At 32.5% G+C, this 15,982-nt stretch overlaps 1 protein-coding gene across 1 annotated transcript in view; it reads left to right on the top strand.

Annotated features, from left to right (window-relative positions):
• Nucleotides 1-15,982, top strand: part of Mdr49 (Multi drug resistance 49) — a 117,447-nt gene that overhangs the window by 85,688 nt on the left and 15,777 nt on the right. Inside the window, 6 exon segments of the mRNA XM_018455649.1 lie at nt 2,511-2,707; nt 2,914-3,159; nt 5,351-5,764; nt 6,705-6,832; nt 6,835-7,106; nt 15,656-15,859. Coding sequence (XP_018311151.1) covers nt 2,511-2,707; nt 2,914-3,159; nt 5,351-5,764; nt 6,705-6,832; nt 6,835-7,106; nt 15,656-15,859 — 1,461 coding nt within the window.

The following is a 15,982-nucleotide window of genomic DNA, read 5'->3' as shown; positions in this document are numbered from 1 at the left end:
CATGGAATTTTTTTTTGGAAAACGGTTCATGTTATTGAGTTGCGGTTTGCGGCACAACGTGGCACAAACGTAGCACAACACAGCACAATAAAAAAAAATCCAAAATTCGAAAAGTGCGGGGCCAACTTTACACACGTAAATTTCGGACGGTTTTATGCTCTCTGTCGTAAAAAACTTGATAATAATCCGTTGCGCAACGGATGAGAGTACCTCTTGCTCTGACGTGATACTGACTAAAGGAGCGATAGTGTGAAGTCTCCTAAGGGGGGAATCTTCTTCAGGCATCCTTACCTATAACGCTTAGAAGCCGCACCCTTCTCCGTTCACCTCACGGCGCGTACAAAAATAATTCCGGTTTATATTTGATTCACCCTCGTAAAATGAATTTGATTTAATTTGTAATGCTACTTTCTCATCAAATCTGCAAATAAATACTACAAAATGCTGTTTCACATAAAAATCAAAGCAATAAAAAAAAATTGAATAACTTTTAAATAAGAAAATTGTGTTAAAATTTTATACAGATATTCGGATGTATCATAATAATAGAACAATACTTGAAATTTTTGTAATTATAGTAATGTTTGAGTTGTAACACATACTTCTTTAAGATATATCAACTCTAACGAAGCGAATGAAAGGAATGCGATTGGAAGTTTGGCATACCCTGTATATTCTTTTTCCACGTCGCGTTATAAACGAAATGGAGCATGCAGGGTGGAGTGATCCACTGGCAAAGCCGTTAAGAATGTTACTTCTCTCTCGATCACATCGACTGTGGAGCATCTTTAGATGAACGACAATGATTAATGATACTGTTCTCTGTGATAAACGACAGTTAATGACTCATTGCCAGGATACATTTGTATAATTTTCCGCATTATAATTCTCACTTAATAGACCGTAAACCCTCTTGTACACTCGGGAATTAAACTTGGACGATATTTTTCATGACACCGTAAATTCGAATATATTTTTCGGTCAATTATGATTGTTCTTGCGTAGGAGTAGGTTGCGTGGCTGCTCGTTAATCATGGTTAAACCGGATATTAATTTTCCAAGCTAAATCTCTCGGAAAGCGCAAATCCACATTGCTGAATCATTCAAAAACACGGGTTTGCCTCGCCGAATAACTCGTAAACGTGCTTGCTCGAAACTTTTGGAAAAAGAACACTTTGCGCTTCAAACGCACACCGATCTCGTGTTTTCTCTTCCTTTTTCTCCCATATTCTTATGGACACATATATCTCAATAAATTTCATATATTTGCGCTATTTATAAATTATAAAGCGCAATATTTGCGATGGTAAATTGCACTGCACACATGGTTACACTTAGAGAAAAAGACGTAATAGTGGCAACTATAAAATTGATAACTCTATGAGTTTTATATGTAAAATTAATGTACATTAATTAATTAAATACATTAATCTGTATATAGGTAAATTATTTAAACATAGTTCAATTATTTTGAAGTCATTGTAACTACAATAACTACAAAATAATAAAATAGTTTATTCAACTGTGTACATTAATTCTATATATAAAATAATTGTTACCTTTTAAGTTGCCACTAACTACGGAAAGAACGATCGTTAAAGTATCTAACAATTTAACTATATACAGATTTAAAAATAATTTTGTAGAAAACAATAATTATGAGGGGTACTTAAGCAAGATAAACAATGTTGCAAAAATTTTGACATTCTACGGCTAGCTTAAGTATCCTATGTAATTATTTTGATGGTCCGACAACATTATTTTAAAATTTGTATCTAGTTAAATTTTCAGATACTTTAGCAAAGGTATTCTTTCGTAATTTTTTCTAAATGTTGTATTATAACTGCCATTTACCACGCTGAACTCTCATTGCTGATTATTACATTCTTAAACTTTTTACATTACTGAAAATCCTTATTATAAGGACTGAGTAGGAAAAAAATCTAACAAATTTAAATCGCAATAACACAAAAAATGCTTTAAAAAACTAAAAAAATCACTTAGTAGGCTTTGTGTTGAAGAATTTCTGATCAAATACCGTTTGAATTTTTTTGCTACTTGGAATTTTAGTTGAGTTATGTCGTCGCAAGTGGAAAGACGCGAATTAATTCGATTATTAAAAGAACTCCGGCCTATCGAAAGATACTTGGCTTTAGTGAAAAGGAAACTGAAGGAAACAAATACAGAAACAAAAGACATAGAGTGCTTCAAAAATAAGTGGAAGTCTGCCACCAAGAAGGTTCCAAAAGCCACAGTGAAGTCTCTAATGGCATGTATACCGCAAAAGCTGACAGAGTTTTGTAGAAAAAAATAATTAAATTTTTTTTATTTCCTTATTTAATCAGAAATTAAATTTGCTTTTCAAAACTGTTCGAATTGTTTCAATCGGATAAAGGGTTTCAATGCTAGATCCATTTAAAGTTGTTAGATTTTTTTCCTACTCAGTCCTTATTATCGAAAACTTCTTTCATTGTATAATAATTGTGTTTTGATTGTTCTGAACTTATCAGTTTCGTTTTGCGACGTGGGGCGAGTTGATGCTGATCCTCTTAGGCCTGATACTGGGTGGTCTCGCAGGTCTATGCATTCCAGTTGCAATAATTCAATATGGAGAATTCAGCAATATGCTATTGGATCGTACTAGAGCGAACGACACGACCACATCACCAACCATCATATTACCATTATTCGGGGGTGGAAAGATTTTGTAAGTAATATTTCATTTTTTATTCCTTTGTAAATTAATAATTATCCTACGAAATACGTTTTATAATAATAAGAAAAATATATATTACAAGAACAGAAATATATATTACGGTGTAACAGATTCCTCAAGACAGATTCTCTTGAACATCGGATCGAGGGGACAGCAGAGTGTTATTTTATTCTGACACGAAGCGTTATTTATTTCAGATATAATGCAACTGACAAAGAGAGAATGGACGCTCTTTATGACGATTCGGTGGCCTTTGGCGTTTCTTGCGCAGCATTATCAGCGGTTATGTTCATCCTTAACATGCTTATGATCGATGTACTCAATATCGCTGCCTCCAGACAAATTTCCAGAATTCGCAAGATGTTTCTGAAAGCCGTTCTGAGGCAGGACATGTCATGGTACGATACAAACACATCAACCAATTTTGCAAGCAGAATCAACGAGTGAGTTTTCTTTTTATTGTTAAGCAAATTCACCGTGTCGTATCGCGGATTGAAAATATAATAACAGGAGTTACCTCGATCGCAAAATTTGCATGGCTTCGATTATTCAATCCTTAAACGCGTTTTCAATATGCCATACTGGTTGATTTTCCTTTTTCTCCTTATTTTTTCAATATTTTTTTCATAATATGCTTGTAACTTTTTTTATTAATAAACATCGAAAATTAATTTTATTAATAAAGATACATTTGCTTGGCACTGTTATATTTTTTCATGGAAAAGGCGGTTTTGCTAAAAATTTAGCTAGATGCAGAACTGGAAATAATAAAAATGATTTGAAAATAAATAATTTTGTTGAGTCAAAATTATGTAGGATACTCAAACTGATTAATAGAATGTCAAACTTTTTTGCAGCATTATTCATACTTAAATTTCCGATAAAATTATTTTGATAGTCGAACAAAATTATTTTCAGATCTGTATCTATCTAAATTTTTACACGGAAAGAACGATTTTGCCGAAGTATCTAAAAATTAGCTAGATACAGATCTAAAAATAACTTTGTTGTAACAAAATAATTTTGTAAGAATCTTAAGCATGATGAGCAACGCTATAAAATGCTCTAATGTTCTAACAATTTTAACGTAATTATTTTGATAGTTCAGCAAAATTATTTTCAGATTTGTATCTTGCTAAAATTTTAAATATTTCAACAATACCGTTCTTTCCGTATGACGTTTAAGAGTTAAAAGAGGATATTATAACCTTCTGGACTTGATGCCAAAATTTGTAACACAGTTACTGACGCTGCGACTGTAAGAACGATTTAATTGATGGTAATTAAAAGATATACTAATTAATCTCAAGGAATCAAAATGCCATAATTTGTATAAAAAAGAATAAATATTTAATTTATTTTTTAATAAGACTAATCTAAGTTTCTGTAACATAAAGAAATTTTTTGACAAAGAGATTTATATAATTGAATGGAATCTATTTTTTATTAATCTACTGTCAGCTCCAGAGAGTTAAAAAAAATTTGAACCTGCATAAATCTTTCGTTCGTTAATAACGTATTGAATAATTTTGGTGTTAAGTAAAAATCTAATAAAGATTAAGAACTTCGATCTCTCGTTTCCGCGAAATAATTTTAACGGGAAGGATATTCTATACGTTCACGCACCAATGCGTCCTTAAAGCAAGAACGTTGTACCTTCGATTTTCGAGATCGTCGATGTAAACGCGGGGCGGTCGCGGGAGGAGAAGCGAGGAGCAAAGTTCAGGAGGCGAGAACCTGTGTGTTCATCAACAGGTGGGCGTTTGCTCGAAACTCGAAAAGCCTGTTCCTACACTGTCTCTGCCTCTACTTGCATTACATCGTATAGTAATTGGATGAGCGACTCGTATTAAGTTATTAGTCGTGTGAATCGGAAGTATGTTAATTTTTATTTCGAGATAACTAGTCTCGTTATTCGGTCGTGATTCCATTTTCACATCGCTGAAGATAGGAAGAAAACACATAATAAGAGAGATAAACTATTGTGCTTTAATGTATTATTATGCGCAATTAAGTTAGGAATACATAAAAACATAAAGCAATAAGACTTAAGCAGTAAATGAATCGACCAATCATAGCAGAGGACGTAAAGTAGTTCTATACTGTGTTTGGCCGATTCGCTTACGGCTTACGTTTTACTGCCTTATGTTTTTTATGTATTTCTGGTTTTACAGTTTTTACAAACTGAGTATCTGTAACAAACATGATAACAACAATGTCGTTATCACGTATTTTGCTATCTAGAAAATATATAGACATATCTATAGTAGAATGTACACACATCGATCGACTATTTTTCATTGGCCAGCTATCGATTGTCCAGCAACAGCTGACGTGACATAAAGATTTTAATCTTGTGGCAGATGGAGTGCAAAAAACATGAGATTGCGATAACGTTGACAATGACAGATGTTGATAAACGTCGATCTTGATCAAAACTCAGTTTCGTAGCTTTGAACACGTGCTTGCTTCAAAATTGATTCTCAAGTTCTTATTATGTAAAAATTCTTATTATATAAAAAATGATATTATTGAGTTGAAATGGGATCGCGCAGGAGATCAGAAGATTTACTTAGCTATTATATTATCAAATATACGATAGAAAAAATGTCATCCGTTTTTTTTTTTTAACAGAGATTTGGAGAAGATGAAGGATGGTATGGGCGAGAAACTAAGTATTATCACGTATTTAACGACCTCGTTCGTCTCTTCTGTCATCATTTCGTTTGTATATGGTTGGCTGCTGACCCTGGTCATGTTAAGCTGTGCTCCGATCATAATAATCGCCACGGCCTTTGTTGCTAAGGTGCAGAGTTCTCTCTCGGCTATGGAGCTGGCGGCCTATGGTCAGGCTGGTAGCGTCGCCGAGGAAGTTCTTGCATCTATCAGGACCGTGGTCGCCTTTAATGGCGAGGAGAAAGAGGTGGAGAGATATTTGGAGAAGCTTGCACCCGCGGAAAAAAGTGGCATCAGAAGGAGCATGTGGTCCGGAATTGGCGGTGGCGTCATGTGGCTGATCATTTATCTCAGCTATGCGTTGGCATTCTGGTGAGGATGCGCGTTATTATCGCAAAAAAGCACATTTCGCGTTATATTATATTCGAACAAGTCTGTGCTCTACAGATATCTTGTAAAATTTAATAACTTAGATAAAAAGTATCAGAGATACCTACATCACGCGTGTAATTCGTAATTAAAAATTAAGTTCTCATAATAAGATATCGCTCCCTTACTCCAAAAGTGATACAAGTAAAAAAACGTGATTTTCGAGTTATTATAATAAATAAGTTAAATAAACATTCTCTCAATCATCAAAAGTGAACTAATAATTTAACTTCATAAAAAATTGAATTTCAAAATTGTTAAACTCGAAAAGTGCTAGGTAGTTAAAAAAATTGTTAATTCAAAAAGACTTTTCTGGCCCAAGATTTTTATTGTACAAGGTTTTGTAAAAAATGTTGAAAAATTCAGGGTTGCATTTCAACATCTGTATTATATTACTAAATAGTTTTTAATTCAAATGTTAAATCCTTTATTTAATAAAAATTGAAAGAGCAAGAATGAAGAAGAAATTTGAGAATAAAATTTTGCTTGTATCATAAGATTTAGATTACAGATAGAGGGTTAATAATAATTTTCTATAAAGTTGATAAATAATTTTTCCCCTTTTCTGATAAGCTTAATTTTTTTAGTTATAAATCACTTTTTAAGTAAGGAAGCGATAGATCACTCAATGAGCAATAATAAATTGATTATTCTAACGTTATAGTTTCGAATGTAATTATTTCGCTTGAATTGTATTTTACCATATTTAACATATGAATGAAGCAATTTCCATCTTTCAAATATAAAAACCACGGGATAGATAATTGAACATTTACGTCTAGAATAGCATCGCTCCTTTTTACGCATTTCGACGAAAAAAGCGTTAGTTTTCGCGAGGACGTGTCGCACTCCGGCAAAAAGCACATTTTCCCTTGTGCCGCAGGTACGGCGTAAAATTAATTCTGAACGACCGCTCGAATGAAGACAAAGAATACACGCCAGCAGTATTAGTGATCGTGTTCTTCGGCGTTCTGACCGGTGCACAAAACATGGGCTTGACTTCGCCGCATCTCTGGCCCCCCCCGCCGTTTTCAATGTTATCGATCGGGTGCCGTTGATTGACAGTCTCAGTAAGGAAGGTCGACGGCTTGACTCCGTTAATGGAGAAATCGAATTTAGAAACATCACGTTTCGCTATCCGGCGAGGAAAGATGTCGAGGTGCTTCAAGTGCTGAATCTGAAAATCAATCGCGGCGAAACAGTGGCGCTCGTCGGCGAATCTGGATGTGGCAAATCAACCTGTATACAACTTATCCAACGGCTCTATGATCCCCTTGAAGGACAGGTGAGTAGCTCATTAATTAGATTCATTAATCGGATTCTTTTTTCTTGCTGTAACATTGAGAGAAATGTTGCATATGAATAACATTATTCTCAAGGAGGATATTGACCATTTCCGTCGTTCGTTATTCATTAAAAAGTTATTAACAAAACAATTTTTATGAATATCACACAATTTTTAAACACAGGGTACATTATTTCAGCAGTATTTCCGATAAAAATATATAAAAGGAGAACAATCCTGATGATCTCTATATATTTTGTCAAGGTCGTGACCCTGAGTGACCTTGAAAAGGTTTTTCAAGCCGCCGCTTGTTATTCATTAAAAAGTTATTAACAAAAAAAGTATTCATCAATAAAACGTAACTTTTAAACAATAATATCATTTTTAGACCGCGTATGTGAGAGACACAACCGATAAATAAGAGCCGTATACGGTCGAAGCTAGATCTTAAAATGCTTTAAATAAATCAATCTTGAATCATTAAATATGATATATATGTACTTGACATATATACCACAATTGTAGTCTAACGAACTGTGCACCGAAATATTTCCGGACTAAACACAATTAAACTACAGTAGTAATTTCGCGAATTAAATTAAAATTCTAATAATTTCGATGCTCAATCAGGCATCATATTTCAAAGATATTAATATGCTGAAAAACTGTAATTAAACTTATTACCTCGAAATATTTTTCGTAATAAGTTTAATTACAATTTTTCAGCATAGGGTAAACTCGGGTATGATGGCCATAGTTTTTTAAAATGCAAAAAACATACATTTATTCGTGTTACTTTTTAACAATGTTTGGGATATTACTTTCATTGAAGCTTAAAGTAACAAATACTACCGAACTTAAAGAGAAAATACTTAACAGAACTTTAATTTTATCAAAATATTACAAAGTATGCATTGGCCATCTTATCTGATTTTTAGGGAAAAGATGGCCATGATATTATGGGATAGTTGATCATATATGTTTTGTGTTAAAAAAAATCAAACAAAGATTTATTTTGTTAGAAAACTAAACAAATTCTAATTCTAAATAATTTAAAAAAAAAACAATGTTTGCATATACCTATTGCTTAGTTTTCGAAATAATTTTGCCACACAAACATCAACAAATGATGTACACGTTTCATGTAGCTACCGTTTGCAACGGATGCATTGAATTCAATCTACTTTTTCCATTGTGAGCTCATAATCGCGACGCGTGACGCGCTCAGTGAAAACGTATCCTTATTTGTCCTTGTTATTCACCGAAATATAAAGAATAAAATACTTCGCTTTATGCCATATCGGGCAATTAAACGACAAGATTCTAACCTCATAACACTCACGAATGTCGCGATATTTATTGCAATTATAATAAAATCAAAGAGGAAAATCCTAATACTTACTTTTATTGCACATTATTCACAATAATTATTTAAAGTTAATATCACGAGCTGTGATAAGCTGCAGTCGACTTTTGTCTTACAGAACGATGCTGAGGTTAAGTTTTGGGTGTTCATGCGCCTTATTCATTGTTCTGTCTTTATCGTACATTAGATGAAAGCGCTGATAACATCTATACTAACGCAATCTTTATTCAACAGATGTCGATTCCGTCAGATTGCATTGGCCAACTTACCACGAAAAAAGTGAGCCATCTTACCCTAACTATAACGGAAAGATAGCTATAGCATTTATAAATAAATAATGAAAATAAAGGTATTAATTATAGGTCACATTGCAATTTATGTACCTTTATTGTGTATGTAATGTTGATTATGGCAGCTTAACTGTAATTTATTCGATATTATAACAGTTTTTATCAGCACGTGCAAAACTTTGCAGATAGTCGAAAGAAAAAATATTAGATAATATTTATAATATTGTTATTTTGAATAATGTACTCACGTAAATATTGATTATCTTTAAGAATGACTATAAAAATGCACTATTTATCAATATTGGAGAAATTATAGCCAATGACTATCTTTTCCGTATGGCATAATACCCGAGTTTACCCTATTAATATCTTTGAAATATGATGCCTGATTGAGCATTTATATAATATATCATATTTAGTGATTCAAGATTGATTTATTTAAAGCATTTTAAGATCTAGCTTCGACCGTATAGGGCTCTTATTTATCGGTTGTAACTTTTAAACACAACTGTTCCAATGAAACAAATTCTCTGCTTAAAAACACAAATTATTTTCTTATATAATTTTTTTTCTGCTTTTAGAGCAGAGAATTTGTGTTTTTAGAGCAGAGAATTTGTGTTTTTAAAACAAAGAATTTTTAAATCCGTACACAAATTCTCTGCTTTAAATATATTCATAAAAATTATTTTGTTCATAACTTTTTAATGAATAACGAGCGACGGAAAAAGTCAATTACCTTCACCTCCTTGAAGGATAAGGTCAAGATCATTTGAAGTTCATTTGAGGCTGGCTGTGTAAAGGCGAAGTTTTATTCCTTTTTTGTTGATATGTGAATTACAAAAATTTTCTTTTTTAGACCCCTATTCTGTAACTCTTAATGACAGTAACTGTTATATTGCTTATTGTATAGTTTTCTTATCATATACAAAACCTAACCTACGCAACGACAATGTAACGATATCATTACAGTCGTTAAGAATTACAGAATAGAGAAGGGGCCTGAATTGAAAAAATAACCAAATTTTAAGTAAAACACAATTTTTTAATTAAAAAATAATATTCTAGCCAATTTTTGGTTAAAATAACTTAATTTTAATTAGAACAGCATAAGTTTTTAATTAAAAAATAAGAAAGTTTTTGTGATTCACATAAAAAAAATAATGGTTATTCATATCAAACATTTTTTTCAGTGAAGGAGGATTCGCCGCTTCGTTAGAATTATTCATTTTAAATACGCATACGACGCAGTGCGGAGCAAAGAGTGCTTTAATTTAAAGGCACAAAAATTTTGGATACCACATTTAATTTTTCGTTTACGCGGAAAACTTACTGTAAACTTGGTTTATGGAATTCTTTTAATGGCAAAAGCGTATAGAGGCAGAGAACTCGCGTGCTATGACGGGCGTTGTTACGCAGAGAATAAAGTTAATAACCGCGCATATGGCGTCATAAATGTCCGAGTGACGTTTTTATCCCTCGCAAAATTACAGTGACGCTGAATAAATGGTATTGCACTGCAGTAATTTACTCTGGCGTTATTCAGAAAATAATTGTTTTATCATTGTCATCACCATGTTATATTTTTCATCATTTTCTGTCGAACGTCTTTGACTGTTGTCTTATCGTTCGGTTCACTTATCCTGTTTGTATTTTCATAACTAGAAAAATTTACGAGAAAATGACAAATTCTTTCTGTCGCGTTCTTTCGCAGGAGAGAAACAATCGAGATCGCGTGCACCGTGTGCGATGAAGAGTGTCGTTACAATGTTATTATTAATGCGACCTCGCGATTTTTATGCCAAAGTAGCTGCCAGCTACAGTAACGCAGCATCCTAAAACGTAATAAACGTTTTATACTTTGAGGGTTTTCACCATGCTCTATCCAACGAATATATTATGCTTGTGTGTTCAATAAAGTTACAAACTATAAGTTCGCTTTTAGTTATGTGTAATATTAAAACGCTATCCACATGTAACATATGCATTTTATCATAGATACATGCTGCAGGGATATAAAAACATAATTATTTTTTTATCATTACGTTATTTTATGTACTAACCTTACTTTACATTAAACAAATTATTTTTTTATTAATTTCATGAATCTATCATATTTAATATTGCTAATATTTTAATGTTGTTATTATGATTCGAGATTTATTAAAGAAATAATTAAAATTGAAAAAGAAAGTATATATTGCTCCGTTACTTTAAAAGTAATACAACTAAAAAAAATTAAGTTTCCTATAAAAGAGAAAAAACTATTTATCAAGTTGATAAAAAATTATTGACTAATCAAATACAATTGATAAAAAGAATATATTCTTAATATGATGAAATATTATTTCTGTCATTTTTGCTTCGCATGAGGAAAGAACAATTTTGCTGAAAGGTCTAAAATTTTGCAGAATACCTACAAATTTGAAAATAATTTCGTTAAATGATCAAAATAATTATGTTGGAAACTAAACAATGATGAGCAATGCTGCAAAAAATTTTAATATTCTAGAAACCAGTTCGAGTTTCGAACAGAAATCATTTTGATAATCCAACAAAATTATTTTCAAATCTGTATTTTAGCAAAATTTAAAATCTTTCAATATTCTTCTTCCCATGCGACTTTTAAAAAAATCATCTTTTTCGAATGTAACGATTTTTTTAAACCATCTTTTTTGAATGTGTGTGGTGATGTTTAATCATTTTTTATATAATTAAATTAGTTCACTTTTGACAATTGATAGAGTAAATTTATTTAACTCATTCAGAGTGATAACTAAAAAATGATGTCTTTTGAGTTGTGTCACTTTTGAAGTAAAGGAGCGATATCTAAAATTGTATATACAGGGTGTCCAAAAAATCGAGGCCAATACTTTAGGAGGTGATTCAGGAGCCAAAAAGGAGGGAAAAAAGCTATATAAACATAGATCCGGAAATAAGTCGTTTCCGAGTTATAACCACTTTTATGTTAAAAAATTGTAATTTATATAATATATATATATATATTTTTCATAAATTAGAATTATAATTTATTTCACAGTGTTTCAACATAATTACATGTTTTATTTTTAAACTTTTTATTTTTTAATTTTCCGGTATTTGTAAATATGGTTACTGCATTATTTTTGGATAAACCTAAACAGGTTAAATAAAGTTAAATGAAATGTGTAACAGATTAAATTAAATGTTCAAAATGACCACCTTCAGGACGTATGCAGGCCCTTATTCTTCTATCAAAGGAATTCCGAACTCTTTGAAAAACAATTAGGATCCCTCTTTATTTCTTTGAATCCGTGGATTTGTTGTTGTTCTAGGTATACGTGATATACGTCTTGTATAAAAAGGGCAAATTGAACCATTCATTTGGTTAATCAAACGAAGAAATAAGGAGGGATCCAACTGTTTTTCAAAGAGTTCGGAATTCCTTTGATAGAAGAATAAGGGCCTGCATACGTGCTGAAGGTGGTCATTTTGAACATTTAATTTAATCTGTTACACATTTCATTTAACTCTATTTAACCTGTTTATGTTTATCCAAAAATAATGCAGTAACCATATTTACAAATACCGGAAAATTAAAAAATAAAAAGTTTAAAAATAAAACATGTAATTATGTTGAAACACTGTGAAATAAATTATAATTCTAATTTATGAAAAATATATATATATATAAATTACAATTTTTTAACATATAAAAGTGGTTATAACTCGGAAACGACTTATTTCCGGACCTATGTTTATATAGCTTTTTTTCCTCCTTTTTGGCTCCTGAATCATCTCCTAAAGTATTGACCTCGATTTTTGGACACCCTGTATATTCCCTTTAGAAGTTATATTAATTTTGATAAATACGTAGTCAAAAATTAAAATCGGAGAAATGTAGGACATCTACCACAACAACGCACGATCTTTTTTTGCAAATTTTGTCTTTATATAAATATAATAAAATTTATATATAATAGGCGTTTCGGCCTTAAATTAGGCCATCCTCAGTATAACATAAAGAATTATAAAAGTTACATAAACCGTGTTAAGAGTCAAAATATTAAAATGTACATATTATACAATAACATATGATTACAATGCAAACACACGCACGCTCGTTATGTTTCGTTCTGTTTGGTTTTTTTCCTATACTTTTGAACATACATTTCAATCTTCCTATGCTTTTGTCCATTAAAATTCATTTATATACAGAGTTGAATGAGCCAACAGAATTTCCAGATTCTAATGATTATGATCGTAATTAGATCAGTTTTATAAATTATTGTATAAATTTTGTGTATAAAATAAGCTGTTGTGATTGTAACTCTACATATGTTGGACAAACAAAAAGAAAAGCGAAAACAAGAATTAAAGAACACAGAGATAACATCAAAAAATCCAAAGATTCTCTTACTGTAGTTTCACAACATCAGATCGATTTTGATCATAATATGAATTGGGACGACATACAATTATTAGATATCGAACCGTTTTGGCAAAAGAGAATTACATTTGAAATGATCTTCATAAAAAAACAAATTAATGGATTAAATAAACAAAGCGATACAGATAAATTTCCAGAAATTTATTGTCCGTTACTGAACATTTTGCCCTCTCCTTAATACCATTTTATCCTCTTCCTTTCCGTCGCTTTGTGTATTTAAGGAAGAAGATCATGATAAGAATTAGCAGTATATGTTGATCCTTCGTGTTTAAAATGTTGAGTTAAGACATCATAGCTTGCACTATTAGTACTAATCTTATCAATCTGATTGATTCACAGGTATTTAGAACAAAATTTATACAATAATTTGTAAAACTGGTCTAATTACGATCATTAAAATCTCGAAATTCTGTTGGCTCATTCAACTCTGTATATAAATGAATTTTAATGGACAGAAGCATAGGAAGATTGAGATGCATGTTCAAAAGTACGGGAAAAAAACCAAACAGAACGAAACATAACGAGCGTGCATGTGTTTGCATTGTAATCATATGTTATTGTACAGGGTGTTTCCAAATTAAATCGCAAAACTTCGGGAGCGTGTAGAGGAGTAAAAAACTAAGAAAAAAAGTCCTATAGACATATGCTCGTTTTTGCTCCGTTTCAGAGAAATCGAAAAAAAATGTTTACATTTCTTGCCATATCTAGCACCGACATATTTGATTACATTTTCCACTTTCTGTTATGAATTTGTCAGTCGCTCTTTGAAAGCCTTTAACAGTAGATGAATTTTGTCTTTTGCAATATGCCGCGTACGTATTCTAATAGTGAATATGCTGATATGGTTTTTGTATACGGTTTCTGCAACGGTAATGCTTTAAAGGCGGTGCGAGAATATGCACGACGATTTCCAAACAGAAGAGTGCCAAACCGAAGAGTGTTTATGTTGACATTTAATAGATTGCGAGAGACTGGATCATTTTCAATTCGACAAGAAAACAACCGATTTCAAGCAGCGTTACGAAGAGATTTGCAGGCAGGGAATCGTATTTTACAACATTTTGACAATCATCCTGAGACCAGCGTTCGGAATGCGTCGGCTGTATTGGGAGTGTCACCACAAACAATTTGGCGAACTGTAAAAGGAGATAATCGCTATCCCTACCACATTCAAAAAGTGCAAAATTTATTACCTCAAGATCATTGGAACAGATTGAACTTTTGTAACTGGTACCTTCAGACATGCCACAATGATATTTTATTTCCATCTAAAATAATGTGGTCAGATGAGGCAACATTTACCAGAGGTGGAATAATTAATCAAAGGAATTATGGGCTCATCAAAATCCCAGGTCTGTTAGAGAATACAAATTTCAGCAAGAGTTTTCTGTTAATGTCTGGCTTGGAATTTGGAACGACGTTTTAGTGGGACCGTTTTTTTTACCTGCAAGATTAAATGGGGACCGTTTTCTAAATTTCTTGGAGAATGAATTTTCTGACTATTTAGAAAACATCCCATTACAACAACGTACTGAAATGTGGTTTCAATTAGATGGATGCCCTGCTCATTACAGCAGAGTCGCTAGAACCTGGTTAGATAGAAAATTCCCACAACGATGGATTGGACGTGGAGGAGCAGTACATTGGGCAACTCGTTCGCCCGACTTAACGCCATTAGATTTCTATGCATGGGGTACTCTGAAGCAAGAAGTTTATTCTTCGCCTATTCAATCAGAGCAACATTTGAGAAATCGTATCGTAGCTGCAGCGAACAGAATATCGCAAGAACAGTGCCTGGCTGCTACAAGAGCCGTGTTTGACAGATGCAATGCTTGTATTGCTGCAAGAGGTGCACATTTCGAACAAAATCTTCATTAAAAAGTTTATAAATAAAATAATTAAAATAATAAATTAAATATATTTTTTTCTTTTTTCGTGATTTCCTGCGAAACAAAGCAAAAAGGAGCATATGTCTATAGGACTTTTTTTCTTAGTTTTTTACTCCTCTACACGCTCCCGAAGTTTTGCCATTTAATTTGGAAACACCCTGTATAATATGTACTTTTAATATTTCGACTCTTAACATAGTTTATGTAACTTTTATAATTCTTTATGTTATACTAAGGATGGCCTAATTTAAGGCCGAAACGTCTATATTCCTATAATATATGTAAATTTTATTATATTTATATAAAGACAAAATTCGCAAAAAAGATCGTGCGTTGTGGTAGATGCCCTACATTTCTCCGATTTTATATTAATTTTATTAGCTATTTAATAATTTTTATTCTGCTTAGAAATTAATAATAGTGATAGTAATAGTTTATTTTCAAACATAATTCTCAAGTCATCGTTTCGTTCAACTAACGATTCTCGTTTCGCGCGAAATGTTAGCATGTCAGCTCGGCATAATATGTGTGCACAGATGGAGAGACAATTTCCAAAGTTCCCGTATTTTCCTATGCAGGTCCTGCTGGACGGGGTCGACGTGTCGACATTGAACGTTCAATGGCTGCGCTCGCACATCGGCGTAGTTGGTCAGGAGCCAGTGCTCTTTGACACAACGATACGCGAGAACATCCGTTACGGAAATGACAGCATTACTAAAGAGGAGATGATCAAAGCCGCGAAGGAAGCGAACGCTCACGACTTCATCTGTAAATTGCCGGAGGTGAGCACCACCGCCCTTTTCTCGTATTCCAGCTGCGCCCTTTGCCAATCCGGAATTATAGCTTCCTTTTGGTCGTGCTTCGGCGCGAGAGTTCGATTGATTCAACCAGTTTCATTCGGGAAA

Source organism: Mycetomoellerius zeteki, unplaced genomic scaffold (assembly GCF_001594055.1).
Source record: "Mycetomoellerius zeteki isolate Tzet28-1 unplaced genomic scaffold, Tzet1.0 scaffold5, whole genome shotgun sequence".
NCBI classification, from domain to species: Eukaryota; Metazoa; Arthropoda; class Insecta; order Hymenoptera; family Formicidae; genus Mycetomoellerius; species Mycetomoellerius zeteki.
This window is presented reverse-complemented; position numbering and strand designations above follow the sequence as displayed.